The following is a 27,587-nucleotide window of genomic DNA, read 5'->3' on the forward strand; positions in this document are numbered from 1 at the left end:
AGAGATGGCTTACCCAATTTTACAGGCTTCCATGTGGGGGCCATAAACAGTTATATCAAACGTAAGAACATTTGGCAAGGCTTTTAAAGGTAGAGAAGGCAAAAACCCATAGCATCTGCCTCTGTTGCCAGAGCCACTGGAGGATTGCTTCCTGCTGGGTAGTTCCAGTGTTTGTGTGAGCTAGTTTGAAGCATCCCAAGTTACAATATGGATGCATAAATGCACACACTTTCACTGCTTGTCTTCTGCTCTACAGACAAATGCCATGTTTTGGCCTCTTCACTACCATGTCACAAGTCCAAGGTGTGGGAATCCATTTTCTGCTGGATTTTACTGACTTATTTTACCTGCCTTGTTTGCTTTTAGGTAGTGGAATTCGACACGCCGTCTGCCCTTCTGGCCAACGAGAACTCACGCTTCTATGCTATGTTTGCTGCTGCGGAGAACAAGGTTGCTGTCAAGGGCTAAAATTCAGGGCAAAGTCACTTTAATTTTGGAGAGCTATACTCCCTGCCTGTGGCAGGCCAGCTCTTCCTCCTCCTCCTCCTTCAAGCAGATTATTGCCTTTTCATCTTTTAATTTTTAGCACAATATGTCAAGCCAGAGAGTTTTTAAAACAGTGTCAGAAGAATTCTTCGTGTTTTTATTATTGTATTTATTCCATAATCATATTACTAATTTTTTGTTAAGTGCACTCTACAAATGGCTCAGGGAGCCATAGTTATAAATGTATCAGAGGCCTATAATGAAGCTTTATACATGTAGCTATATCTATACATAATTCTGTATATAGCCTATATTTACAGTGGAAATGTAAGCTGTTTATTTTATATTAAAATAAGCACTGTATTAATAACAGTGCATATTCTTTTCTATCATTTTTGTACAGTTTACGGTACCAGAAATCTGGCTTTGTTATCGGACTGTATCAGACACCATTTTGTCTTCTACAGTGGGTCTTTTCCTAGTGCCGGATTTTCTGCGTGTCTGAGTGGAAGTGAAGCTTTGCAATAGTGTCCTTTATTGTCACATCTTTGTTGTCTAGCGCAGGGGAGAAGAGCTCTGTGGTGTAACTATTGCATTGTAATTTATCAAAGCTATTTGGAGCATCGCTAATGTTCACCACGGCAGCAGCTGCTGCTTCCCATGATGCTTTCCCAAAGCAGGGTTTTTAGTGATCTCCTGAGTGGAGAACCACTTCTGGGTCACATTAAGGCCTCGTATTTTCTCAGTGTCCTGATGCAGTATTTCTTACTGTGTCAGCAGGGCTTATTTTAATGCAAGCAAGCCCAAGCTCTTCCTGCTTCGCTGATCTAACACAACCAAAATCTTAACTGTTCATGGAATGATCTGTAACAAATTAATCGTAAGGTTCAAATTGTACCCTGTATGCTAGCAGGAAAGCCTTTTCACAGTTGCTTCAGCTGACTGACTCCTGTATCTGGAAGCTGCTAACACTCCTTAGAGGTTTAGGTTGGCTTTCATTGGCATGGGTAACACTAACTCTCTGTTCTGCTCACTTATACTAAGGTTAAACGACATCAATATTTCCTGTTTTTATTGCACACTTGTTAAGGAAACGGTCCCCCCACCCCACGTCTTCTGGAACTTTAAATGGGTTCCTGTTGATCAGGATGTAACACTGGTGTAGGACATAGTTTTCTTACTGTAAAGAAGCCTACCTCAGGTTACTAGGTCCTGTGTGGTATGTTGCCATGATCACTGTACACCATCCCTGTTTTACAGGACCTGTGGCCTGGGTGGGCACAGTCGCTCCTATAATAGCCGTGAGTTATTGAATGGTCAGCGTTGCATGTCTTTGTCATCTTGGACATTTTGTAGCCTTAGCATGTTTGCAAAATGTCTCATTGAGGCAGAAATCTGAAAAGTAAATAAAACTATTTTGGGTTTTGTAAATTTTATTGGCTTAAGTGGTTTGTTTTGGGCACGTAAATCACTTCTCACCCTTTTGAGCCCTGGGGGACAGTGTTTGCAGGCTTCCCCTCAGCCCCCTTGTCTATATACCATGGCCTGGTCTTCATTCCTTCAGAGTGGAAGTGTTTCTTTAAAGTGTAGTGGGTAATTTTTGTGCAATATATATATGTTTGTGTTGAGTAGTACGGGAAGTAATAATTTATAGTGCAAGTATACAAGTCAAGTAGCAAGGGAGGAGGTCAGACAGAATACAGAAGATTCATCTTAAACTCAAACTTTTCCGCTTTGTTTTACCTGCAAACATTACTGTTTAATGTGACGTGACTGCAAGTAACAGAAACATGCATTTCTACCTACCAATACCGCAGGCAAATCATGGCATTAACAGAATGTAGACTGGAGCTTGAAGGTGGCACGAAAAGCATCATTTGTTGCAGTAGTTCTTGTCCTGAGCAAGAATGAACTAGCACAGGTCTTGCCCTGCTCGCAGGCCTGGACCCAAGCTCTCTCTGTCAGGGCTGGCTGCCGTTTTGCTGTGTTACTCAATTCAGGGAACAGAGTGGCTGTATGTTGTGGTTAGGAAAGGGAGAAGTAACAGTCCTCTCCAAAGAACAGCTGGCTAGGCGGGGGGTGGGGGGGTGCGGTCACTTTCGATCAGAAACTTGAGGACAAAAAGAAATTGAGGAGAGGCCCAAGGGAGCAGGGGTGTTAGGCCAGGGAGGTACGGAAAGTAGAGCTGCGTAGAATGTAAAAGGTGAAGGCTGAACACCTTAAAGGGAGAGGGAGAGAACGTGAAACGCTTCTGCCTAAGACTGTGGTTAGAACAGGTCAGTCCATTGTCATGTGTAACTGCCAGGGCAGGATTGTTTGGGCCCTGCAGATCGGAGTTTACCCCATGAACTCCAGTATTTCCCTTGAAGGAAAAGGGCTAACATTCTAATCCCAGGCTAACCTACTTCTCAAGTGCCGCTAGGGTCAGTGTGTGGCTTCATTTTGCAGCTAAGGCTGAGCTAATGGCAGTCTGGGCCTTCGGGGGAGCCATCCTGACCTTGTCCTCCTTCTTCTTCCAGGCTGGGAGTTGCTTCCACTTTCCCGATGCCAGCAGTGGCTCTTGCCCGGTCCAGCAGTGACCCAGTTCAGAAAGCTAACTTGCAGAAAGTTCACCCTCCCAAAGAGGCATGCTGTACAAAGGAGGAGACAGGAGGGCACACCTGGAAGGGAGGCGAAGCGGGCTGCTGTGTTCAGTAGGTGCTAACTGTGACACTAGCGTAGGGGTGAGAGGAAACCGCGCTCACGATTCATTGCACCAAACTGCTGCTGCCCAGCTGTGCTCTCCTAGAAAGGTGAATACTCCCCTGCTGCTTCAGCGAGCTGAAACAGCTCAATAAAAGGTGTCAAACAAAAGCCTGTGAAGGAGCAGGTGGACAGTCACCTGCAGGCAGCAGGGATTAGCTCAACCATTTTGTTAAACCTTTGTTTCAGCGTTGTTACTTTGGAATTAAAGAGAACACTTCTCTCTGGCAGACTTTCTGCTGTAATCGTTTACCTGCTTCATTTGGCACTTTTCTCACAGACAGTACAGAAGTGTTGCTTCTCACATGGGCAATGTATTTATTGGCTTTTGTCCTGAACCACAGGAGCAAGCTGAGGCCTGGCCCAGGGCCCTGTCACTGAAGTAGAGGGAACATCAGTATTTACAAATGAGGCTGAGATAACTGTATCTTTGACGCATTCTACAAGAGGCTGATGATAATGGAAATTTTCAGGAACTGGATCCTGCTTTAGAGTTTATAGTGTGATATCCCAGAGAAGGCTTCAACCTGTGAGGAGTAGAATAAAACTGGGGTTGGGACAGAGGCTTTCCTTAAAGAGATACTACCTTAAAGAGATACTTACCTTAAAGGGATACTAACACATCCCTTGGCAGAGGTTTAAGCCCAGCTAGCAGCTAAGCACCACGCAGCCTTTTGCTCACTTGCACCCCCCCACCCCCCCTGCAGTGGGATGGAGGGGAGAGAATTAGAAGGGTAAAAGTGAGGAAACTTGTGGGTTGAGATAAAGACAGTTTGATAGGTAAAGCAAAAGCTGCACGTGCAAGCCAAGCAAACCAAATTCCTTTGTGACTTCCCATTGGCAGCCATCTCCAGGAACGCAGGGCTCCATTACATGTAACTGTTACTTGGGAACACAAACACCATCACTCCGACTGTTCCCCCCGTCCTTCTTCCCCCAGCTTTATATACTGAACATGACATCATATGATATGGAATATCCCTTTGGTCAGTTGGGGTCAGCTGTCCTGGCTGTGTCCCCTCCCAACTTCTGGTGCACCCCCTGCCTGTTCGCTGGCAGGGTGGTGTGAGAGGCAGAAAAGGCCTTGGTGCTGCGTAAGCACTGCTCAGCAGTAACTAAATTATCAAGGGCACATTTTTTTTTCAGCACAAATCCAAAATACAGCCCCATCCTAGCTGCTATGAAGGAAATCAACTCTACCCCAGCCGGAACCTTCTTAGTATATAGCTGAAGGCTGTGGCCCAAGACCAACAGGTGTGCAACTTGGGAGAGATTTGCCTGGGATAATTGCTTTGTTGTATTATCCTCTGGAATTTCAATTGCATCAGTTTGCTTTTCTGTCCAAATGCAGTGAGTCCTGATTCATTACTGTAAGTTTAGAGACTCTTGGAGAGAATGTGTTCCTGCTCATCTATCTGATGAGTGGAAACGTTGCACTTGCTTGGGACTTCAATCAAAATGCAGGTAGGATTCTTCTAAAATTACCCCGTGGAGTTAATGTGCAGTTAGAACGGTGTAATTAAGTCCAGAGTCAGGCCCTGAAGCCGTGCTAGCTTGAACACCTGAGGAGACGTCACCATTACCTGTGGTGAAGGTCAGGATCAGATCCTGAGGTTGCTGGGGCTGTGGTCTGCATATGACCCCTAGATGAAAACCGGAGGGAGATCAAGCAGTCTTAGATTGCTGGGAACAAAGTTTGAGAAAGCACAATTGCTTCAAAAGGCAAATGGTACGAGTGAGTGAGGGTACAGAAGGAAAGGATAAACGCAGGAAATTTGATTTATAAAAGGAGGATGCGGAGAGAAAATGTGGCAGGACAGAAAGTTTCTCTTAAAAGAGGACTGGGCAAAGACAAAATTACTTCTTGAAGATGCTTCAAAAGAATGTGCCGAGAAGATGCAGGGCGGCTGCAATGCCCTCATCAAAGAGCTTGCCTGAATGCTGCCTTATTATATTTTTACTGCAACTGTAGTGTGTGTTTTACTATAGATGAGCAATCGTACAAAGGTTTTCCTTATGGTCCCAGCTTCAGGTTGGTCTGGGATAATACTGTGATTTGTTTTACCCTTGGTTCAGCTGGCGGCAGCAGCTACACGGTGCGGGGGCCACAGTTTCTGCCTCGAGCATGATGGTACAGTGGAAACTCAATTGGAACTTGGTGCAGGTGCTGCTGTCGCTAGCATAATAAGGCTTGGGAGGCTTTTACAACGTACCACTATAGGCTTGTTAAACCCACAACCATGTAATAAATGTTCCTGTGTCATCCCCAAGACATGCCTTGCAGACACATCAGGCAGCTGAAGGAGGCAAAGCGTAACGGTGAAAATAACTTACACGAGTGTCACTGTATGGGGCAGAGAGATTTCCCATACGCCGCTCCTGGGCTGCGTGGAGTTCAAATCGCAGTTGCTTCCAGCACGCCTCCTTCCTTCCAGCGGACTGTCTCCTACCACCGCCGTGCAGAGGAACAAGTGGCTGTATAAAGATGGTAATTCTGTGGTTTCTGTCCTTTCCCCTTTAGGAAGGCAGCATGTGGATGGTGTGTGATTGATCGCCTCGAGGGCTGGGGAGGAGTGAAGCAGGTTATGTCTGAGCTGGGATCTGGAGGCAGTTGGGGGTGAGTGTTGGCAGCTACAGGCAGCAAGGTGCGAGGGGAGAGATTGAAAAACAGGGGTGCGGGGGGTGCTGGGAGAGGGAGGCTGTTAGGGTTAGCCTGTGAGCTCGGTGTGAGGCGCATGACCAGGAGCAGGATGGAGGCAGCCAACATGGGTACCAGTGGGGTGGGGGTGCACACATCGGCCCTGCCGGGAGCCGCGAGGTGCAGGGCTTGGGGTAGTTTGTCTTGGAGCTGGGGGGTGGGAAGGCGAAAACGAAGCCTTCGGGATGTGTGGAGGAGGCAGAGCGGGCTGTGAGGGCGGGGGGCACTCTGCCCGTGCGCAGCGCAGGGACACCGGGGGTCGGCGTGGCAGGGGCCGGAGGGGGGTGACGGTGGACTAGGGGGGGTGCGAGGAGCGCGGGGAAGCTCCGTGCGTGATGCGTGTGCGCCCACGTTCTGAGCTGCCCCGTGAGCCCGGGGGGGTCCCTGAGGGGCGCGGGTGGATGTAGCCGCCGGCGTGCGGGGCTGCACGGGGGGGTGCGCGCTGGGGGCGGCTCCTGCGCACGCGTCGGCGGGAGCGCGCACGGCCTGCGCGGGGGCGCGCAGAAGTGAGCGGCAGCAGCGCACCGGGCGCAGCACAGCGCGGGGCGGGCGGGACCCCGGTGCGCTTGATGCGGGGCAGGGCCCTCCGCCGCCCGCCCGCTGCCCCCGCCGCGCCCGGGCGTCCCCCGCTGCGCGCGCAACCGGCGGGCGGGGCGGGGCGGGGCTGCCCTCGAGCGCCCCTCGGCGGCCCGCGCGGCGCCCCCTGGCGGCCGTGCCCGCGGCTGGCTGTTCCGGGCCCGGGCCCTGCGCTCCCTCGGCCGGTGCCTTCCCCCCCCCGCTCCCCCCCCCCGCCCCGGTCGCTCCGGCCGCCGGGGCCTCCCTCCTCCCCGCCCGCCCATGGATTTCACATAGCAGCCGCCGCCTCCGCCGCCGCCTCCTCCGCCGCTCTATGGCGGCTCCGGCTCCGCGGCCGCCCGGCCTGTGCTGCTGCCGCAAGGGCTCCGCGGCCGGGCCGGAGGCGCCGCCGGCCCCGCCGCCGCCTCCCGAGCCGCCGCCGGACGTGGCGTCGGCCTCCAGCTCGCAGCTCTTCAGCCTCCGCCACCTGCACCTGGGGCTGGAGCTGCGGCCCGAGGCGCGGGCGCTGGCGGGCTGCCTGGTGCTGGAGCTCTGCGCCCTGCGGCCGCAGCCCCGCGCCCTGGTGCTGGACGTCCACCCGGCCCTGCACGTCCTCTCGGCCGCCTACCGCCGCGCCGCGGCCGGGGAAGCGCCCTGCTCCTTCGCCTTCTCGCCCGCCGAGGCCGCCTCGGCGCCGCTGCCCCTGCCGCCCTGCCCGCCGCCGCCGCCGCCGCCGCCGCCCTGCGCGCCGCCCTGCGCCGCCAGCCCGCCCTGCACCGCCACCTTCCTCTCGGCGCCCTGCATCGCCGCCGGCCCGCTGCCCGCCGCCGCCGCCCCCCCGGGGGAGCCGTCCGCCAGCCCCCCGCCCGCCGCCGAGCCGCCGCCGCCGCTGCCCCTCTTCGCCCAGCCGCCGTGCGCCGCCTGCCCGCTCGGCTTCAGGGTGGACCCCTTCACTGACTACGGCTCGTCCCTCACCGTCTCCCTGCCCGCCGCCCTCCAGCCGCACCAGCCCTTCCAGATCATCGTCCGCTACACCACGGCCGACGGCCCCGCCGTGAGTACCGCGGGGGGGGGGGGGGGGGGGGGGGGGGAGACCGGCCGCCGCGTCCCGGGGCGGGGGCGGTACGCTCCCCCCATCCTCACGCCTTTCCTGCGGCTGCCCGTCAGGGCACCGCCGCGGCAGCGGCACGGCCGGTGTCTCGCCGCCATCCCCCGCCTTCAACGGCCCCGTCCCCCCGCGTCCAGCAGCGGCACCTGCCCGTGCCGGGTCCAGCCCGCCGCCCGCCCCGTCCGACGCCGCGCTCCGCGGGATGCTCGGACCCTCCTGCCTCCCCCCCCCCGAGGCTGCTCGTCCCCGGTCCCGGTCGCCAGTTGCAAGTTTTGCGTCCTGTAAGGGTGTTGCAGCAGTTGTTGGCGACGGGCGTGCAAATTAGCAGGCTCCTGCCTCGGCTGAATTCTGCGGGACGAGTTGTGTAATCTGCAAATACAGGAGTTTCCCTCGGGGGTTTGCCAGGTGCTTACAAAATCAGGCCCGACGTACCTAGGCTGATGGTTCAACAAGCCGCGCTCAGCTCTCAGAAGAGCAGAGGGAGATTCCACCTATACCTACAAGTTACCTGCTGGAAAAAAGAACCCAAATGGAATAAAAATGGCCCCAAACGCCCCTTTCCCTGTGGCCGTTGGAGGCGCTTCCCTGCCCACTGTGTGGATTAGCCTTCCTCAGTAGCGACATACTTCGTAAATTCTGTCACTATGTTTTAAACCCCTGGTATCTAGAAGCACTTTGTTTTCCTAGCCTTTAGGTGCTGTCTGGCAGAGCTTGTGTTTTTAAGAAGTTGAGTCACTGAAAACACTAAGTTCTTCTTGTTCCTTGATAGTCTGTTCAGGTTGGGAATTAAACTAATTGTGATTTTCATCATGTGGTTCCTGCATCTATTCGTAAAAGGAATGCTTTTTTGAGAGTCTTGCAGCTTTGATGCTTCTGTCTTGCTTGGTGGAATTGGCTCTCAGCCTGCTGGTTTGGTGTTGTTGCGATGGTCAAAACCAGTAAATGTGTGGATCTGTTTAACTATTACAACGTATTTAATGAGAGTGGGAATTGAACGTAACAGGTCCATGCAAAACAACCCAACAGCAAGTAGATACTAGGCCGTTCCCTTATCGTTGTGTTGAAGTGTTGCTGAATCGAATGAGTTCGCTGGACATTTTTCTGTCATATTTTAAAGCTACATTGAAGTCCCCAAAAGTAGCTTCCTCCTCAGAATGATCTGGATAGTCTTAATATATTGGCTTATAGTGAGTTCCACGTGAACGTTTTTGAGTTCCACATGAACATTTTTGTTGACAGAGGTTCCCTTTTATTGTACGGTGACCTTTTAACATGCTGGTCCTTCCCTAAAAGTGCATAAATGAGGTGAAATTCCGGCATTTTTAAAATCCAGATCCACTTGTAAGTGATGATACTGTTCCTTTTCACCTCTGGAACTCTTGGTGTACAATACTTTGCTGTAGTTCTTCTGCACTGAAGACGTACATGGGAGATGTCTTTCAGGGCCATGGTGTATTCAGAAGATTCTCACCCTCCCCCCCCCCCCCCCCCCCCCCCCAAAGATTTCATGAAGAAACCTGTTTCTTTTTAAAGCTAATTTGGTGTTGCTGTGCGCTTTATAACCATTCTCAGTCTGGCTGAGCCATACCTCCCAAAGTACATGATAACATACTTTTCTCCTCGTGAGCAAATTGTTTTATTTTAGGCTGGCCTGTGCTTTCTCCTGGGTTTTGCCAGCCTTGTTGCCAAAGGGGCAGACTGTCCTGTCTATAGAGCAATGATCTCAGATGTAACGGAATACCCATCTGAGTCTTGGCTTTAGAAATGATCTGAAAACCACTGGAAGGTGCAGGGCACCGACAGGGGTGATGTTCACCTAGTCCCACCTTGCATCAACACGCCGCCTCCTTGGCCCTGCGCACAATCCAGCGCAAATGTCATGTATTTGAGGATGCGGATTAGGGCATTTTTTCCATTCCGTCTGTTGTTTATCTTGCTTCCCTTGGATCAGATGTGAACTAGCTATTCTTCGTCCTGTCTTTTGAAGTCTTTATTGTACCTTTAATGGCGTGTACTGCTTCAGTTGAAATGAAGCTACAAAGAGTAGTGTCTTGTCAAGATTATTGATGGTTATGGTGTCAGGGGCATGCACTGCCCTTTTCAAGTGATACTGAAAAGTAGAAGCAGGCGTGCTCACTGACATAAATTATCGTACCATGTTTCCTCGAACACTATTGTAGATTTTGGCTGGCAAAATATTTGTCCTCAAGTAGCACCTGTTCTAGCCCTTCATGTGCAGCGCGCTGAACTATTTTTTTTGGATCCAAAGTTATTTCATGCTATTGTAGTGCTATCTGTCATTGCTGTTTTTCAGCCTAGCATTGCATTTTAATAGGGATGAGTAACCTGTATGTGTATAAGGGTGAACTGGTTTATACTCATATCTAGTGCATTTTCTCACAGTCCCTTTTCTCTGTGTAAGTGAAGCAACTTCGCAGTGTTAGACCTCTCTCTTCTAAAAGTTCTGTTTTCTTTGGCCTTTCTCTGAATATAATCTTTTTAGATCACTGTTTATTTTCTATGGTACCCTTAGCATACTTGTGGGACCTATAAAACAGTAAATTCATGTTACAGTGCAGCATTCATGTGTTGGCAGTAAGATCAGCAGCGGAGATAGTAGTCTGTTTAAAATTGGAAACCTGTTGCCTTGATATACTTGGTTTGAGCCATCTGGATATGTTACTTGACTGTCCCATTATTTCTTGCGTGGAGGAAGGAGCCAAGATCTTTGGTTGTTTGATGGACATTGAGAGACAGCTGAGAGATTAAATCTGCCTTCACAGAGCATTCCAGCTCCCTGTGCTGTCAGGAAACCATATGCTCGGTACATCACCAGTTTGCATCAGCAGCCGGATTGTCATAAACATTGTGTCTATCTCATGGTGTGGGCTGAAGGCACACACTGATCAGGTGTGTCAGTGACAGTTGTCCTGATCTTCCTCCCAATCACTTCTTTTCCCTCGCCCTTTACTTCTTAGTCCTACAAATCTTTCATAAGAATTTTTTTTTATTATTATTCCCGCCTGCCTGCCACTTCCCCCACCTCTCTGAGAGAAAAATCTACATCTGTCTCTTGCCCACTGTGTCACACCTCAGATTTGGCAGTATGCGTGTTAACGCTAGTGCTATTTTCTTTCCATGACAACCTTAAATGCAAACCCTGCTCTGTGTTCTGGTATAAAAAAAAATGATAGCGTTTCCTCATCTTCAGGATTTAGCAAAAAGGACAGCCCTTTTCGCAGTGCTGGAAACTTCGCCATTGTTCTGCTAGATTTGTCCTGGTTCCTCAGTCCTCCCAGAGTGACTTGCTGTCCAGGTGTGCCTTGTTCCTGTCACATCCTCCGTATCTCACACGTGCAGTTTACTTTGCCATCAGATGGAGCAGCATGTTGTTTATCTAGAACAGAAGCTGTGGCGTTGCAGCCCTTCCTGGGAGCTTCATCAATAATGCAGGTAGAAACATGGAGAGATTTAAAATTGAAAGAGGCTTAGCTAATTGCCTTTGTCATTTGCCGGATTTGGGTAAAAGATTATAATCTAAGTCAATAAAAATGATATTCTTGGCAGGTGCCTTACAGAATGTGAGCTTATTTGTAGTATGGGGCAGGGGGAGACCTGGACTGCCCAAAGCCTCTGTTCAGCAGAGGAGCTAAGCAGCACGTTTTCCTTTTTTTTTTTTTTTTTTTTTTTTTTTTAACTTAAAATGCATCATAGAACAGCTTTCATGTGGGAAACCGCTCTCTTGTATACATGAAAAACTAGATAAAAATAACGAGCGTGGTGATGACATCATGTGTATTTCCAAAGGGGAGCACAGGAGGGATTTGGACGTAGAGTAGGTGATACGGCCCCGCATGCTGTTCTGTCCCTGTGTGCTGCTCCACCCCTGCCCCCTGAAGTACCCTGCTCCTTGTGCTCCTTTCTGGGATGCTGCTTATTCTCATTTTCCCTAGTCCATAGCCCTGCCTCTGTCCGACAGCATAGCCTGATCTATTTATATTACACATCTATTTATATTGTTTCAGGATAACTTTCATCATTGTTCCAAGTGCATCTGGAAAGAGAGACGGAGGCTTGCCATGTAGCTGTAGACATTAGGAAACAGGGGAAAAAAATACTTCATCCTCTGCAAATGTTTTCCCTCTCGGCCTGTGGGGCTGGCGCTTCATTTAACTTCAAATGTCAAATAAAGGGAGACTGGTTGAAAAGAAATTGTCCTTAATTTATGGAGTTTCTTGTAAGTGAGAATCAGCTTCTCGGTTCCTCTTTGCTTCCTGCTTATGTTTTCTTCCTGCACTGGTCAGGGAGAGCTTCCCCTTATCTCTCTGCCCTAAAGACTAAAGACGTGTCTGCCAGCCCTTTTTCCTTCCTACTGGAGTGTTGCAGCTTAGGTCTGGTGGTGTCTTATCTCTCTGTTTTCTTTGTTAGCCTTTTCTGTCTCAAAAAGCAAAGGCAACAGAACCTTTTGAAGGTGAGTCTCTTCAGCAAGGCCAGTGATAGAGATTGTAAGTCAGACTTCTTGCGATGCGAGTGCAGAGCTGTTGATGAAAAGAGTGTTTTTAAAAGTTGGCAGTGGGGCAGAGCTTTAAAAACTTAATATCTGAGCCTCCTTCCTGGGTCATTAGAAAGCTACTACCCTGGTTTAAAACATAGCGCTTGCATTTTTATGTGAATGTGTGTTCTGGGTGGAAGCTATGAAGTTTCAAACTGTGGATTTTAATGAGACATGTGTCCCCAGATGCCTTCTGGAATAGTGGTCTCCAGTTCCACAATGTCACATAACGCAGGGATGATGTTCATTGCCATGAAATGCAGGTATCCATGGAGTGGAAATCTGTATCTATGTGGTGCACCTCTGCTGTGACCTAGGGATTTGGCCAGTGATGTGCTGAAATGCAGCACATGGATTTGAATAGTCGCGTAGCCTTAGCCCTCATGATGTAAGTGAGGCAAGGTTCATCAGAAGTCATGCTTTAAGCATGTTGCTGGCCCAACAGGCTTGAAACAGAAGAGGGTAATCTTAAAACAAATTTCAAGACAAGAATGCTGCACTGAGATTAATTTTACTTCTAGATAAAAGTGGGGTTTTTTTATTTTGTGATGCCTCCCACCTAAAAAAAACCCCAAACCATTTGCCAGTGGAAGTGTGAACCTCTATATGAATAACTGAAAGCTGCTGACAGTGTTTCCTTTCCTTACCTTTCACTGATCCCCAGGGGTGCTGCTGAAGTGGATGATTTGGGAGAGGAGCACACTGGCATCTGAGGGAAAGGGTCTAAAGACAAGGGAAGAAGATAACAAAGAGTAACCTTGTAGGATGGAGGGTGAGAGAGAAAACTTTGACTGCCAGGACACAGAGAGATTAACTGGGAGACGGAATTGTAATATGTTGTTAAAACGAGAGCAGACATAGTACCCAGGGTTCTCTTCTGTATTTTATTGCTTTCTCTTGAGGACCAGAGCCGAACTAGTATCTGCACTAGCTGCTGTTCCCTGAATTCAGATTTATTGGTTGCTTTGATCTAAGAATTCGGCAGACTCAGAAGTTTTATTCATTGTGCTTGACTGTTCTGAAGACTTCCAGTGGTTTTGACTTTATTGCGAGTTTCACAATATTTGATTTTTTTTTTTTTCGAAAAAAGTTCAGCTCCAGAGGTCTAGGATTACAAGAAAACCCTCATTTAAAATTGTTCCTACGCTTCAAAGTTGAAGGCAGGAAGCATGTGAAAGCATAAACATTACATTTGAAAGAGAAAAACCAAAAAGGCAAATAACTGCACTTTTTCATTTTATTCTTAATCTGTTCTAGTTATTTTCTGAGGGTTTGACTCATGATTTATTTGCTGGTTGATAGTGAAAATTAACATGCTCAGTGGTGTTTGTTGTTGTTGGGGTTTTTTTTTGTGACCACCCAGAACCTCCTTATCTGCCCTCTAAAAAGAGGCCTCCAGTGTCACTGACCAGATGTTTCTTACATATACTGACTTTTTTGCATAGTGTAAAAATGTTTGATGCTTCAGCCAGCAGGGCAGTGTCAGGGTCAGAGATAATGTTGTGTACACTGTTCAGCCTCAGGGGTTTTTTTGTTTGTGAGTTTGGAGTGGTGTGTTGTTTTTTTGGGTTTTTTTCCCCTCCAGCTTGCTTTTACCTGACCTCTACTACTCCTGTTCATGTTGAATGAAAAACATGAAGATACTCAGATTACTCCCTCTGAGAAAAACTTTGCGTGGATATTTGTTAGGGACTTGGTATCAACCAGCAAATAGATACAACAGAAATAGCGAGTGGCTGGAAGACACCGTGTTCTGTGGCACCACTTGGTGTCCAGACAGTAAGAAATTACTCCGAGTAGTCATGGCAAATAAACAGGAGCAGAAAGATGTATTGTTAGAAATGGAAACGTGCCCTGTGCCAGGTATTCATCTGGGAGGCCAAACAGCTGGGGTGTTTCTTCTCTTCCACAATCCTCTTGATTTCAAGTTTTGTTTTTTGGTGGTTCATCCTAGTGCTTTTGTCCCTTTCCCTCACCTCTTCTTCACGTCACGTTTCAACAGATCTGGTGGCTGGATCCAGAACTGACGTATGGCAACGCCAAGCCATTTGTCTTCACGCAGGGCCACTCGGTGTGTAACCGGTCTTTCTTCCCCTGCTTTGACACACCAGCAGTGAAATGCACCTACTCGGCTACTGTCAAGGTAAGTGACCAAATGGCTGTAAATGGTTCATGGAACACTTAGTGCCGTTAACTTCTGAAAGCATTGAGTATGTGTGTATGGTATAAAATATTAATTGTGACATTAAGTGTTACAAAAAATACTGGATTTATTAGGTCCTGTTGTGGTTCTTGGGCCAGAATCCTGGGTACTGCCACAAAGGTCTGTTGCCCGTCACCCTTGGGTCTCGCCTTCCCCATACTTAATGCTGAAAAAGTAACTGTGAAATAGGCGATATGAAAGAGAGAATTTGACTGGTCACTTCCAGAAGTGGTTATTGATGATAACATACAACTGTATTTTATCAGTTCTTGAAAGAAAAACCCCAAAGTTTTATGAAAGCAGCATCAAATAATGTTGCGTTTTGCGTAGATGACATAATTTGATATGTGGGCACTTCTGGGGCAGCTGGCATAAAAGCCCATGCAATACAGGAGGAGTAACATTTTTGGTTGGTGCGTTTTCATGGGCTTGGTAGTTTGTGGTATAAACACCTCACAGAAATCTTACATTTTGTGTTATCTAAATTATTGTTTTTAATGTACATACTCAGCCGTAGATGAAAAAAAGCAGAGGTCTGTGGTGTAGTCATTTAGCTGTGCACCTTTAGTGAGTTGATATGCATGATGTTGGTCTTCCAGGCTCCAGCAGGCATACAGGTGTTGATGAGTGCCACCCAAAGTACCTACTTAGAAGAGGAAGGTGTATACCAATTTTACATGGAATATCCAGTTCCTGCCTACCTAGTGGCCCTGGTGGCAGGAGACCTTATATATGCAGACATAGGTCCAAGGTGAGATTTGCAGTGAGTTGATTCTGCTTTTTGTGTCTCTGTACAGTGCTTCATGTTGTAAGTAGTAAATACGTGGGGCCATTGAAGAGGGAACAGTTGGGACCATGAGCTATGAGTGTTCAGAGAATTTGAGGTTTAGCTGGGGGTAAAGAAATGCATGGCACTGCCCTGGCAAAGATATTTTCCTCTGTCATAAATTTTTCTCATTGTATCCCCTGTAGTCATTACAGTTACTTGTCTCATTGCCTTATTTAAGGGATCTTTGATTATTTCTTGCCATGTATCTAGCCTAAAGAAGGCTCAAATCTGATGTGAGACCTCTTAGCGCTGTTCCCATGTGTGGCAGTGTGATGAGAAGTCAGGCTGTTTTTCCCAAGAGATAATTCAGTTTGCTGAAGTATCACCTGATGTTTTCTGTTGTCTGACAGGAGCAGAGTGTGGGCAGAGCCTTGCCTGCTGCCAACAGCCATCAGCAAGCTTTCTGGCATTGTTGAGCGCTGGTTGACTGCTGCAGAGAGTCTGTATGGCCCATATATATGGGGAAGGTGAGTTTAATAAGTCTCCCAGGAATGTATGATGGGAACAAAATAAAACAATCTTGAGAAATTATCATGCTTTCTCCCTGTGCTAGCAATAGCAGGGCAAATGAGCCTCTCAACTGGCAGCACTGTAGTAGTTGGAAGCAAACTTTGGACTTTTGTCTCTGCAAGTGACAAAGAGGACTGTGGAGGCATGGTGGTGTTTTGCCTGGTATGATGGGCAGAACTGAAGGCTTATGAACAGTGGATCTTCCCTGACAAGTGAAGCTTTTTCATACTGTAGCGTTTTGTGATGCAAGTCCAGCACTGGGCCAGACACCATTTAAAATGTATGGCCGTTTTACTTACTTATTTTTACATATGGTACTTGACACGGGATATTTATTGTGGTATGCCTGAGGATGCTGAAAACCTGACTCTGTACTGAGTCATTGCGAGTCTTAGTCCCTAGAAACATTAATAGTTTCTGAAGTTAAGCTTGACTATTTTTTAAAAGATAGTGTTTTTTAAAGAATGCTTTCATTCTTTGGATGGGAGAAAATGTTTACAAAGGCTTCCTATATTTCTTTTCTAAAGGTAAGCAGGAAGAACGTGGTATTGTTAACTTACAAAGTGTTGCTTGAAATAATCTGAGAACATAGCCCAGTGTGTCGGTGCTGATTGTTGATGGAGAAATTTAGAAAACAAAACAAATAGTATTATTACGTTCTGAAGCAGACAGAGTTATTTTGCTGACACTGCAGGTATACCAAATCAATTAATTCATTCAAATAGCTTCTCAGCCTCTCTTTCCTGGGAGCCTCTGGGGATCGACACTGTATATGTCTTAGTGTATGTAGTGTAAACTTAGTGGTTCTGGCTCTCAGATATACAGCTCGTGATGACTTTTGCCTGTGTGAAGAAAGCATGATGCTTCTGGGAAGTACTGGATCTGCTGCACATGAAAAGAGTGTCTAGTCTTTATGTCCAAACGTAAGCAGGTCCTTGGCCAACATAATAAACTCTGTGGTGCCCTGATCAGAAGAATTAGACACCACCAGTCTAGAAAGTTTGTTCCTGAAGTCACAAAAAAGACTCAGAAGAGCCTTCCCTAAAGGAAAGGAAGAAGTTACTATGTTTCTTTTGAAATAGCTGTAATTCACCTGTCTCCTTTCTCCTCTCTTCTTTCTTCTCTCTCCCTAATACTAGATATGACATTGTTTTTCTTCCTCCATCCTTCCCTATTGTTGCTATGGAAAACCCATGCCTGACCTTCATCATCTCTTCCATTCTGGAGAGCGATGAGTTCTTGATCATTGATGTCATTCATGAAGTTGCCCACAGCTGGTTTGGAAACGCAGTCACCAATGCTACGTGGGAGGAGATGTGGCTGAGCGAGGGGCTAGCCACGTATGCACAGCGCCGGATCACCACAGAGACCTATGGTATAGATGCAGAAACGTTTCTCCTTATGCTGTGTCTAACCAATAATTGAGAGTTGGCTGCAGAGTATTTGCCTTCAGAGCTCAAGTCTGTAGGGAGCTGATCTTTTTTTGTTTTGGCAACACACACGGCCCCAAACTGTGTATTTGAACACCTTAGATGCTTGAGTCTGTCGTTGTCTTGGGTTTGGGTGGAATCAATACCTGACACAGTAATAGGGGCTCTGAGTGAGGTGTGCTAGCGCAGTGTTGTGTGGACGTTTGTAGGAACTTTGGAACTACTGTGGGTACCAGGCAAGTGTTCGTATGCGTCAGAGCAAGGTGAGCAGAGGATGCTTCAGAGAGAGATGTAAGAAATCTTATCATGGTTACATTGTGAAGTAACTATCTTCTGAACAAGTGTCTTTCTAATCCTGATCAGTTAGTAGCTACCTACTGTTGGAAAGAATGATGGCAATAGCACTTAGGGGACATCCCCCCCCGTAGCTGTCTGTCTGCTTGAGGCTTCCTGTAGAATCGCACAGCCCTGCCTTTGTTCGTACTGGTGAATTTCACAGGTCAGTTGTATGGTACTGTCTTTAGAATATAAGTAGTAAATAATTCCTATTGCTTTTCAGTTTAATTGGATTTTTATTTAAGTGAATAATGGGAACATACACTTTAGTTTGTCTGTTCTTAAAAGCCTGTAGCATGTGTATTCTCATATGTTCAGAGTAAACTATCTTGGAAAAACTTCTGGAAATCTTGTCAGTGAGAGTGTTTAGAAGGATGCCTTTACCTATTCATGTGTATTGGTTTTGGAGATGGGCTGATGATAATGAAGTTTAGGAAAAGAAGTGCTCTGAGCATATATGGAGATGTTACAATGTATGTTATGTATCTTTGAAAGCTCTTTTATGTTGAGTAATTCGCAGTGTTAGAGAACAGGTCAATATTTTCTGACCTATTCGTATCATTGCAATGATACGAATAAAGTGACTTAGAAGAACAGTTCTATCTCATCTTAGTGTGTCCCTCTGACATAGGACAAGATCCTTGCTGATTTTGGTCTATTACCTTGAAACACATGCTTGTTTCAAGCAGCAGTTGTTTAAGAAACTAAGAAATGCCTTTCCCTGTGCCATTTTTTAGTAAGCTCTTTTGCATTCTGTTTTGTTCCTGAGACAAACTTCTGACCTAAATCTTGCCATATCTGACATAATTTCTGGAGTATCTTCTACTGTTAGTAAAACATTTTCGTAATGACACTGTCTACAGAAATTGGGAGTCCACTGACTACCACACCTGTTGGATCTTGCTTAATCCTCCTCCCTGTAGCTTGAAGTAATTGCCCTTAACGCTAGCTGTCCTGGTTCCCTGTGAAGCACATCTGCCCCTTTCTCTGCCAGTACAGGTTCTCTATCTTCAAAATATATTCCGGTTCTTAATTCTCATTTTGCTTATATCAGATTCCTGTGTACATGTATCAAGTCTCTGAGACTGTATCTATGTAACAAGTCCTATCATTGAAGACTTAGCAAAGAAAGCTAAAGTATTTATAGTGCTGGATGTTAAGTCTCTCTGAATCTGAAAATCCATTTTTCACAGATTTTTACATCTGCAAGGTCATAGGAAAGATCTCTTGACTTGCCTGTATGTAATACAGCTAGTTTGGCTTGAAAGCATGGAATGCTCTACACTGCAGTTAGATAGAAGAGAAAGCGTAGCCTGCGCAGCTGCAGCTGTATAAGAAGTCCTAGTGAGCAGAAGGTGGAAACTGCATGATACAATATGCCTAGGATGCGAGATAAGGCTTGAGAAAAGATCCATAAGATCTGTAATATACCAACTAAATCTTTTCTGTTTTCACCCAAGAGCTGACGTTCACTTAGTAATATCCTTGGCTCTGAATGTGGAATCATGTGTCTCCTATTCTACTGGTGATACTGACTTTTTTGTAGCACTTCATTGCTCCTTGAAAGTTACCTGTATAATACTTATTCCAGTGCTGCTCTACTTATTATGCAAGAACTGATAGGATGATGTCAAAGGATGTAAACTTTAGCATAGTTTTCATGCTGCTTTGTTTTTCAGTTCAGCCTGTTGCACAATCAGAGTGAGTAAATGCACTGGTTTAGGTTCTGACTGTCCATTACAATTTGCAAGGATATTTTGCACTCGTTTCTTTGCCACGACATTACTGTGATTCTATCTTGCTATTGTGCCTTTTATGCCTTCAGTAGCTTTTATTTTGTATCTGTGCAGTTCTGCACAGGTTTTGCTAGTCATTTTCCCATAAATAATAAGTTTCTTTCTGGGGTAGGAGCTGCCTTCACATGTTTGGAGACTGCATTCCGCCTTGATGCTCTCCACAGACAGATGAAGCTCCTTGGAGAAGACAACCCGGTCAGCAAGCTTCAGGTTAAACTGGAGCCAGGTATTGCTTTTTGTTGAAGCTTCTGTACGCAATATTTCTGTATATCCATGCTGGAATATACACCAAAAAGACTAATTTTTACATACCATTTATAAAAGGAAGAAAAAAGAAATAGTGGTTTGTAAACCAGCCTAAAAGTAAATAAGGAAACTTGCCTTGAAGTTTTCTTCAAAGTTGGCTAACTCATCTTTATAAATATTGTTCTGTTTAAGAACAGGACACACTGAGTAGAAAGTGTGAAAAACTGCCTTGAAAGCTGTGTGGTTTTGAGCTTCTGAATATGTAAAATAAAGTAGTTTATAATTAAAATATTTGGAAACATCATATAAAATACTGTGCTATTAAATGTTCCTCTTCTTATGTGTTCATGTAAGAACTACATATGTATGCATAAGCATACGGATAAACATACATACTGGCTCTCCTGTCGAACGAGCTATGCAGAGGCTGTTTGGTTATCCCCTGAGCCAGATGCATGTCTGCACTCCGGTACCATCATGTATCTTCTTCATTGATGGTTCTCTAGTTCTATGGTCACCATTGAGATGTGAAGCAGTCTTTTCAAATCTAGATGATATTTGAAACAATCTAAAATGCAAGTGGAGATGGTATTGGAACCAAATGGAATGGAAAAGCATGTGTTGGAAGTCTCAGAGAAGGAGCAAGTAGTGATTACTTTATATGGATATCTTCAAGAATGTATGGTATGGTGATTCCAGTTTGGCACTGGGAAAAAAAAAAAGGATTTCTCAAATTCTAGGTGTGTTTTCAGTGACTTTTAATTTGAAGTGACTTGTTCCATTGGGAATTAATACTTAGCTTACAATGATTGATTTTTTTCCTTTTTTTTCCCCAGCCTGTGTATTTGGACTGCTTCCATTTAATTTATTGCAGTAAAATAAATGCATTGACAACAGGCTTGTTTTTTTTAAAGTCACTACATCTCAACTCGGTGATCTCTGAGAGGTCTGTAAAGTTGGGAGAGTTGGAAATTACTGTTTTATTAGAGTGTCTTATAACATTGTTGTCTTCTTTCAGGTGTAAATCCTAGTAATTTAATGAACCTTTTCACTTATGAGAAAGGCTACTGCTTTGTTTACTACCTGTCCCAGCTCTGTGGTGACCCAAGACACTTTGACTCCTTCCTAAGAGTGAGTTTGAATAAGCATGTGTTTCTCTTCAGATCTAGAGCTGCTATTTGGGGTTTTGCCACTGTGGCTAAATGATAGGAGTAAAGTTGAATACACGTGTGTCTGAGGTGGAAGAATGGCGGAACCTGGCTGTCAACCTAGATGATTCTACGAGATTTCTCTTAAGTGACTGTGCTCCTGCTCTTCTTTCATCTCAGAATCTGAGCTTATGGAGGTACCAAATACAGAGTAGCAGCGTATTTTTGTTACCTCTTGTTCTGTGCTCCAGATAATTAGAAAGCTGGTCCAGTGTAGTTTCTCTGTGACTTCGTTCATTACTAAAAGGTATTAGCTTGTGGTTTTTTAGCCAGGGTGGCAGAGGGCATGGTTTCCTATATTGAGGCAGGTTTGGTGCCTTGGAGCACATTTGAAAAACCTATAGAAAATTATGTCAGCTATTGACTTGTTTTTGAAAAGTGACAACATCTTGTTGCTTTTTCTTTTTGCTTGCATGTATGTTTCTCATCTCTTCTTCCCATTCACCCCCCATTCCATTTTTCCTTTATCTTTAGTTTTGTAAGTATGACTTTAGCCCATGATCTATGAGTGACTAATACAGTGGCCAGCTGTGTTCTGACTTTTCAGTAGTATTAAGTGCAAGGAAATTTTCCTGCCCTTGACAGGTTAATGTATCTGTATCAGAATAAAACCTGGTACTCAGCTGTCAATGTATTTGCAGCTACTGAATTTTATTCTTGTTATGGTGCTTTGCTCATTCGGGGAGAGGAGGGATAATATTTTTCTTGATTTTTTTTTTTTTTTTAAAAAAAAGCTTTCCAGATACTTGTTCTCACTTGTGTCTCTATTATTTTTTTGTTAATTGTATGCAGTGGTTCTACATCAAAAGGAAGCTGTCTGTCTCTTAACCATAATTTATCATTTTTACTGTTTCAGGCCTACATTGAGAAGTACAAGTTTACCAGCGTTGTGGCTCAAGATCTTCTGGATTCCTTCCTGAATTTTTTTCCAGAGCTGAAAGAGCAATGTGTTGAGAGCAAAGCAGGTAGGAAATTTACTTACTTAACTGTCAACACTGTAGCAAATCTGGATGATGAAGTTTTTGCTTGGCTTGGAGGGTGCATAAGAAAATGCTAAGGCAAACAAAACCCTTTAGCAATAGCCAGATGTTCATGATAGAAGTGGTTGTGGTGATTTATTGTTACTGCCTCCATGTTGGGAAATGAGAACATCCTATATTGCTGACAATTTTGGCATTAATTAGCTGAGTGGCTCTCAGTTAACTTTCTCATTAACTCATCTTTCACACTGCAGACAGAATTAATCAGTGCATGTGAGTTTTACACATGCTCAAATGTATGGAAAAGGTGAACGCACTTTGAAATTTCATCTATTTTAATTACAGAAAACTTGCTTTGAGAACTGTGACTTTTCCCAAGGTCCTATCTATGAATATAAAATCTCTTCCATAATGTTTCACTCTCTCTTAGTGAATTTAATCCCTATTTATAGCCGTTGGTGGATTTCTGAAAGGTCTGTAATCTACTAGGTGCTTATTAGCCCACTTGCTTAAAGAAATAAGACTAATGTTATCCTGCCGTTGTCCATCCTTGCAAGTAATTATGGAACCCGTCGGTCAGTTTAAGCCAGAGCGGTGGTGGAGTACAGCTGACTTCTTAGAGGCTCTGTGGAAACTGCCTGTGGAGAGATGCAGATGAGTGAACCAACTGTGGGAAAAGCTGCAGCATGAGCTCAGCAGTTGTATGTTTTATGTGGCCCACTGGATGGCTGATGAGTTAACCACAGTACATGCTAACTTTTGCATGGCTAATATTCAGGGGATGCAGGAGAGTGGAGTTCTAGGGTAGAGATGGTGTGGAACAGGAAGAATTGCCAAGGGTTAGGAAAGCGCTGGGGTAGGAAAGGGTCAAAGGGAAGAGCTCTGCTGGAAACCAGGCGCTGCTACCTCTGCCTTATGGAGAAAGTTTGTTTTGGTTTTAGTTACTGATTGTATAAACAAATTTAAAATTTCTTGATTTTGCTGGTGGGTAGGAAGAGTTTAGTCAGTCCTCTCACCTCCTTTTTTTATGAAGCAGTTTTCCCCATATTTTTCAGTCTTCCTCAAAATTCCGAGAAAGAGAAATGCATGCACAACAAATTCTTACTTTAGAATGTAGTTTGGTCATAGTTACTTGTTAGCCTGGCTGTCTTAAGAGCACATGTGTTTCTTGTACGTCCTCCCTGTAATATTGAACTCTAGAAAACTCATGGTTAAATTTGGAGAAGTGTTGCTGGCACTCTTCCAGGTGTAGTGTAGGCTAGCCTGATGGGACTGCTGAGGCTGTTACATTACTGTAACTATAGGTTGGTCTGATTTGCTATTGTTAGAAACTGTCTTAACTGTGCTAGAAGCAGTCCTGATACCTTGAGGCAGCCAGGCCACCTGCAGAGACTCCTCAACATTTCTGGTGCTCCTCGTTCCAGGACTGGAGTTTGAACGTTGGCTCAATGCTACAGGACCTCCGTTAGCTGAGCCAGACTTATCTCAGGGATCCAGTTTGACCAGACCAGTGGAGACGCTCTTCAAACTCTGGACCACAGAGCCTCTGGACTCTGTTGCTGCTGCCAGCAGTGTTGACCTCACTAAATGGAGAACGTTCCAAACTGTGCTTTTCTTGGACAGATTGCTGGATGGGTCACCACTGCCGCATGGTGAGTACTCTTACCAGGACATAGAAAAGTATTCTTGCAATAATTAGTTGAATTCTAATGAACTCTACCTGTCATTGACTTTATCATCCACAGAAAGTCAGATTGTGTGGGGCTTTGAGCAACCCGATCTAGTGAAAGGTGTCCCTGCCTTTGGCAGGGGGTTTGAACTTAGGTGATCTTCAAAACTCCTTGCTAGCCCCAACCATTCTATGATTCTGTGATTTTACAATTCATTATTCTCTGATGACCCTCAAACTTGACGAAATAGGTCATAGTTCTTTCTCTTTCTATGTGCTTTCTTCAGAGGTGATAAAAAAGCTTTCGGAATGTTACTCCTCTCAGCTGGACTCCATGAATGCAGAAATCCGTATCCGCTGGTTGCAGATTGTAGTCCGAAATGACTATTATCCAGACCTTTACAAAGTCCGTCGCTTCTTGGAAAACCAGGTACTAACTGGATTAAAATCACTGCACCTCTCAGTGCATGAGCCATGTGCATGAGACATGCGACGTGAAAGACCTTGGAACTTCTGCTTCCTGGCCAAGTGTAGACCAGGTGTGTTGCGAAGGGGCTGAGCATGGCTCACCTGCTGCCGGGTGGGGAGGAATGGGCAGATATAATTTGAAATGCCGACAGATAAATCTCTGTTTTTCTAGCCTAACTCGATACCCTTGTCCCAGCTCTGCCCGGTGCATTTTTTGTGTTGCTTTGTAGCAGCCCTGGCTTTTGCAGACCAGAAATTTTCACACTACTAAGTCATGTGTGTGTTTGAATATCTACACTTCAACCAAGGCTAGCACTCATCGAATTCCTTTCAGTACTTTTTATTGTGCAGGAGCAAAAGGTTAATGCACGTGCTTACTGTGGCCTTTTAAAATAGCTCTGTTGTTTGTGGAGGTAGCTCAGTCTTACAGAACCATTTTTTTTATTATTATCATTCATAAAAATCTTTGCACTAAACTTATTTAGAGTAGACTTGGCTGTCTTTTGAAGAAATGCGTTGCTTGTCTCCAGTCTGAAATCATTCAGGGCTGTTGGAGTGTAGCTGTAGGAGAGCTGAACCTCTTGACTTTTATCGAAATGATATTATCCGGTTTTTCTTATTTTGCAGATGTCTCGGATGTACACAATTCCACTTTATGAGGACCTTTGCACTGGCACCCTCAAGTCTTTTGCCTTAGAAATTTTCTACCAGACCCAAAACCAGCTGCATCCCAATTTGCGGAAAACCATCCAACAGATCTTATCACAGGGCTTGAATCCACTTCCTGCCATAGACACTACAGCAGTTACTACAGACACACCAGCCATGGTGCTTGAGGACAAAGTCTCAGAGGCCACAAATGGTGCCATTTCACTCAGGGATGTTAATGTGTCTGCTTAGATCACCAGTTCATGCCAGCCATGAAGCTTGAAAATGGGGACGGGAACATAGGGAAGATACCAAGTGTCACCTCAGCCCTGCAGCTGCAGTGTGTTGTTGTAACTGGATTTCTCTCCCAAAACACAAAGCAAATGTGCCTTCAAGTATCCAGCATGTGACACTGCCAGGTTTCAGAGATCTCCTTCAGCTGTGGGATGGATATTTTGGTTCAGTTTATACTGGGCAGGGACTGCTGGGCAGTTGCCTCTCCACGGAAAGTGGGTAGTTCCCTTTCCTGGGGCTTTTCAGGATGGTTTCTCCCAAGTTTGTTGGTTGGTGGCTTGGTTTTTTTCTTTTTTTTTTTTTCTTTTCTTTTTTTATCTTTTTTTTTTTTCTTGTGTCTGAGGCCACTAAGGCATGTCCTACTTGCTGTGTGTATGTTGCTGGGGAGTGTATATGTGTCAAGCTGTCATTATGCTGGTATTTGGGCTGAAGTTCTGCAAAGGAGAGACTCAGGAATTGTCAGTGGCAGCAAACACATTTTCATGTTATGCTCCTTATTGTGACAGAGGTATTGTGATTTGGGAGGTAGGGGACTAATACTTAAATAATTAAGAAACTAATTTTAAATAGCTCCTGTTCCCCCCCTTCCCCCAGGTGGCTAAATAATAATAATAATGATAATAATGCTTTTTATATATATATATACACACACATTAAAATATATATATATATAAAAGAACAGGGAAACCTTATGATGTATTTGAAATCCTTCTGTAGTTAACCCTACCCTCAGTTTTCCCTTTGCACTCAATGGGACAAGCAATAAAGAAATGTGTAGGCTTGAATTTTCAAAAAAAGTTAAATTTGGGTGCCCAAATGCCATCAATTCTGGTACTAGGTGGATACCTAAAATTTTTTAACTGTTTTGACGAGTCTAGCTGCAGCCTTCGTTAGTGTGTTTTGATGTGTAGCATGTGCGTTCATCAGATGCACTGTCTCTTCTGTCCTTTCGGAAGAATTAACAGGACCTTTAATTTAATTTTTTTAAAGATCCCTAGCATTTGTTGGGCCTGTAAGACAACCATGGAAATATCTATACTAAAATTTTACTGCCTTGAGTAACATTTACCCTGAATAACAGTTGCCCTGCCATATGATAGTCTGAGGGAAGCACCCTCTTTCTTGATGTGAAACTTTTAAGCCCTGCTTTACCTGAGTCTGTTTTCTGACTTATGGTGGTGGTAAGATGCCATTTCATTTACACAGCATACTATTTCTCTTGATCACTGGCCAGGCAAGCAAGATGGGAAGATGCTCTCTTCTGTCTGTGCTGTTTGGTCTCAGGAAGCTGAGGGCAAAGCATCGTTGAGTATTACAGAGCACAGGTAATGATAGTTCTTAGACTCTGTGCCACATTCTTTTTAACATGAAGGTACCTGTGTGCCTCGCAGCGAGTTCCCATGAGGCATCTCTGAGCTGATATATCACCGGGATAGAGGGCTAGTTTGAACATAAGGTGAAACATTTGGAAGAAGCTCAGCTAAAGGAAATGTGGGAGAGAAACTGTTACGTACTTCAGGGCAAATTTTAGTCCTGCCAAGGGGATCTATATAGCACAGGAAGAGGGGAAATTCTGGAGATTTTTTTTTTTTTTTTTTTTTTTTTTTTTTCACGAAAAGTATCTGTTTACACCCACATATGGATGGGGACTTAGGTGCTGTTACTGGATCTGCATTTTCTGGCTTTAAATTAATTTGGACTTCACCGTAGCCTTAGCCTGGGCTGAACTAGGATAAAGCAATAATAAACTCAGGCCTCTGTAGTGCTTAATTAGTTTTCAAAATGGGCCATCAGCATCGTTGGGCTTCAAAACTCAAGCTCTGCTCTTTGCTCCTTGAATGGGATTATCTTTTTCATTCTGTTTTGTTTGCCCAGAAAGGATGGAGAACTGATATTTTCTGTACAAATATCTTCCTTTTGTTTTTTGTTGCTCTATTGAAAGAGATTTGTGCAAGCTGACTTTCCACTTCCTGAGTTGCCGCTGTCGGTGCTGTGTCTCCTGGACCTCACTTCCAGCAGCGGCAGCCTGGCCAAGACTAGTAACCACTAGCATCTTCTAGAATCCCAGGCCTCTGGATTAACACATTCTATTTTGTGGGAGAATGTATGTGACCCTGGTGGGAATTTTTAATTTACATGGATGCCTTATGATGATTGTCAAATTAAACTAAGCTTTGTGACAAGTTTAGCCTTTTGGGCAGTTTTTTGGCGTCTCTGCTATAGATGTGTGGAAGAGCTAACCTGGTGCATTGTCTTTGTTTTGTCCTTTTCTGGAATGCAGCATGGAGGGAGTATGGAAGCTGTTTAAAAGCTGCACAGCAAGAATTTGGAGAGGTAGCAAAAGCAAATAATGAAAATTAAATACTATTTATTGTTACTACAACTGCCTGAAATACATCAGATCAGCTGCGTGTTTGCATATATGTGCATCGGAGCAGGGAAATGCTGGCTGAACCCAACAGTGTGTCCTGATTGAATGTGAGATCTCAGTGTTTCTGCTCTCGTGTCTGAGACCCCATCAGATGGCTATTTTCCTAAGACTTGTTTTCTGAAACACAGAAGCAGCACAAGATTTGTTGAAAGTATTCCATATATCCTTCTTCAGGTACTTTTGCTTCCCTCTGTGAGCAAGCAGTGCATTTTTATTTTGAAGAGACAAAAATCTGGCAGCAAGTTTGTGGAGATAAGCTTTCCTTTTGTTGACACAAAATAAATTAATGCTTCAGGCTACTTTCTGTCTTGATTTGTGGTAGACTTCACCTTGACAGGCAAATTAGACCAAGATCAAATAGGAACTATTTATTTGCCTTATCTTTGGTACATTCATTT

General features: G+C 45.0%; 2 protein-coding genes and 1 long non-coding RNA gene across 16 annotated transcripts in view; 2 read left to right on the forward strand and 1 right to left on the reverse strand.

Annotated features, from left to right (window-relative positions):
- ABCC5 (ATP binding cassette subfamily C member 5) overlaps positions 1-3,460 on the forward strand; it is a 205,787-nt gene extending 202,327 nt beyond the window's left edge. For 9 of the 11 annotated variants that reach the window (XM_080409097.1, XM_080409089.1, XM_080409092.1 and 6 more), the window contains 2 exons: positions 367-450; positions 3,006-3,460. In XM_080409097.1, coding sequence (XP_080265223.1) covers positions 367-450; positions 3,006-3,065 — 144 coding nt within the window. In that variant the 3' untranslated portion in view covers positions 3,066-3,460. Of the gene's footprint in view, positions 1-366; positions 1,918-3,005 lie in introns of those variants that run through there. The other 2 variants (XM_080409093.1, XM_080409095.1) reach the window with 1 other exon arrangement.
- A 66-nt stretch (positions 3,461-3,526) lies between these two features.
- On the reverse strand, positions 3,527-14,229 carry LOC308072423. Of its 3 annotated transcripts, none has more exons than XR_013931666.1 (2): positions 14,134-14,229; positions 3,527-5,703 (listed from the first exon to the last, which is right to left on the reverse strand). It is a non-coding gene; the product is annotated as an uncharacterized lncRNA (long non-coding RNA). The 3 variants fall into 3 exon arrangements; XR_013931667.1 differs by lacking the exon at positions 14,134-14,229 and adding an exon at positions 7,457-7,562; XR_013931668.1 differs by lacking the exon at positions 14,134-14,229 and adding an exon at positions 7,110-7,207.
- On the forward strand, positions 5,699-27,488 carry RNPEPL1 (arginyl aminopeptidase like 1). Of its 2 annotated transcripts, none has more exons than XR_013931653.1 (11): positions 5,699-7,535; positions 14,144-14,284; positions 14,944-15,095; positions 15,524-15,640; positions 16,823-17,058; positions 19,358-19,471; positions 20,510-20,622; positions 21,556-21,664; positions 23,104-23,331; positions 23,636-23,887; positions 24,444-24,581. XR_013931653.1 is itself a non-coding variant. In XM_080409179.1 (11 exons), the coding sequence occupies exons 1-11, from the start codon at positions 6,816-6,818 to the stop codon at positions 24,714-24,716; spliced, it is 2,346 nt and encodes a 781-aa protein (XP_080265305.1). In that variant the 5' UTR covers positions 5,699-6,815; the 3' UTR covers positions 24,717-27,488. The 2 variants fall into 2 exon arrangements, 1 of the variants encoding a protein (XP_080265305.1); XM_080409179.1 differs by having other exon boundaries at positions 23,636-23,778; positions 24,444-27,488.
- The last annotated feature ends 99 nt before the right edge of the window (positions 27,489-27,587 follow it).

This window comes from Falco punctatus, assembly GCF_963210335.1.
Source record: "Falco punctatus genome assembly, chromosome: 13".
NCBI classification, from domain to species: Eukaryota; Metazoa; Chordata; class Aves; order Falconiformes; family Falconidae; genus Falco; species Falco punctatus.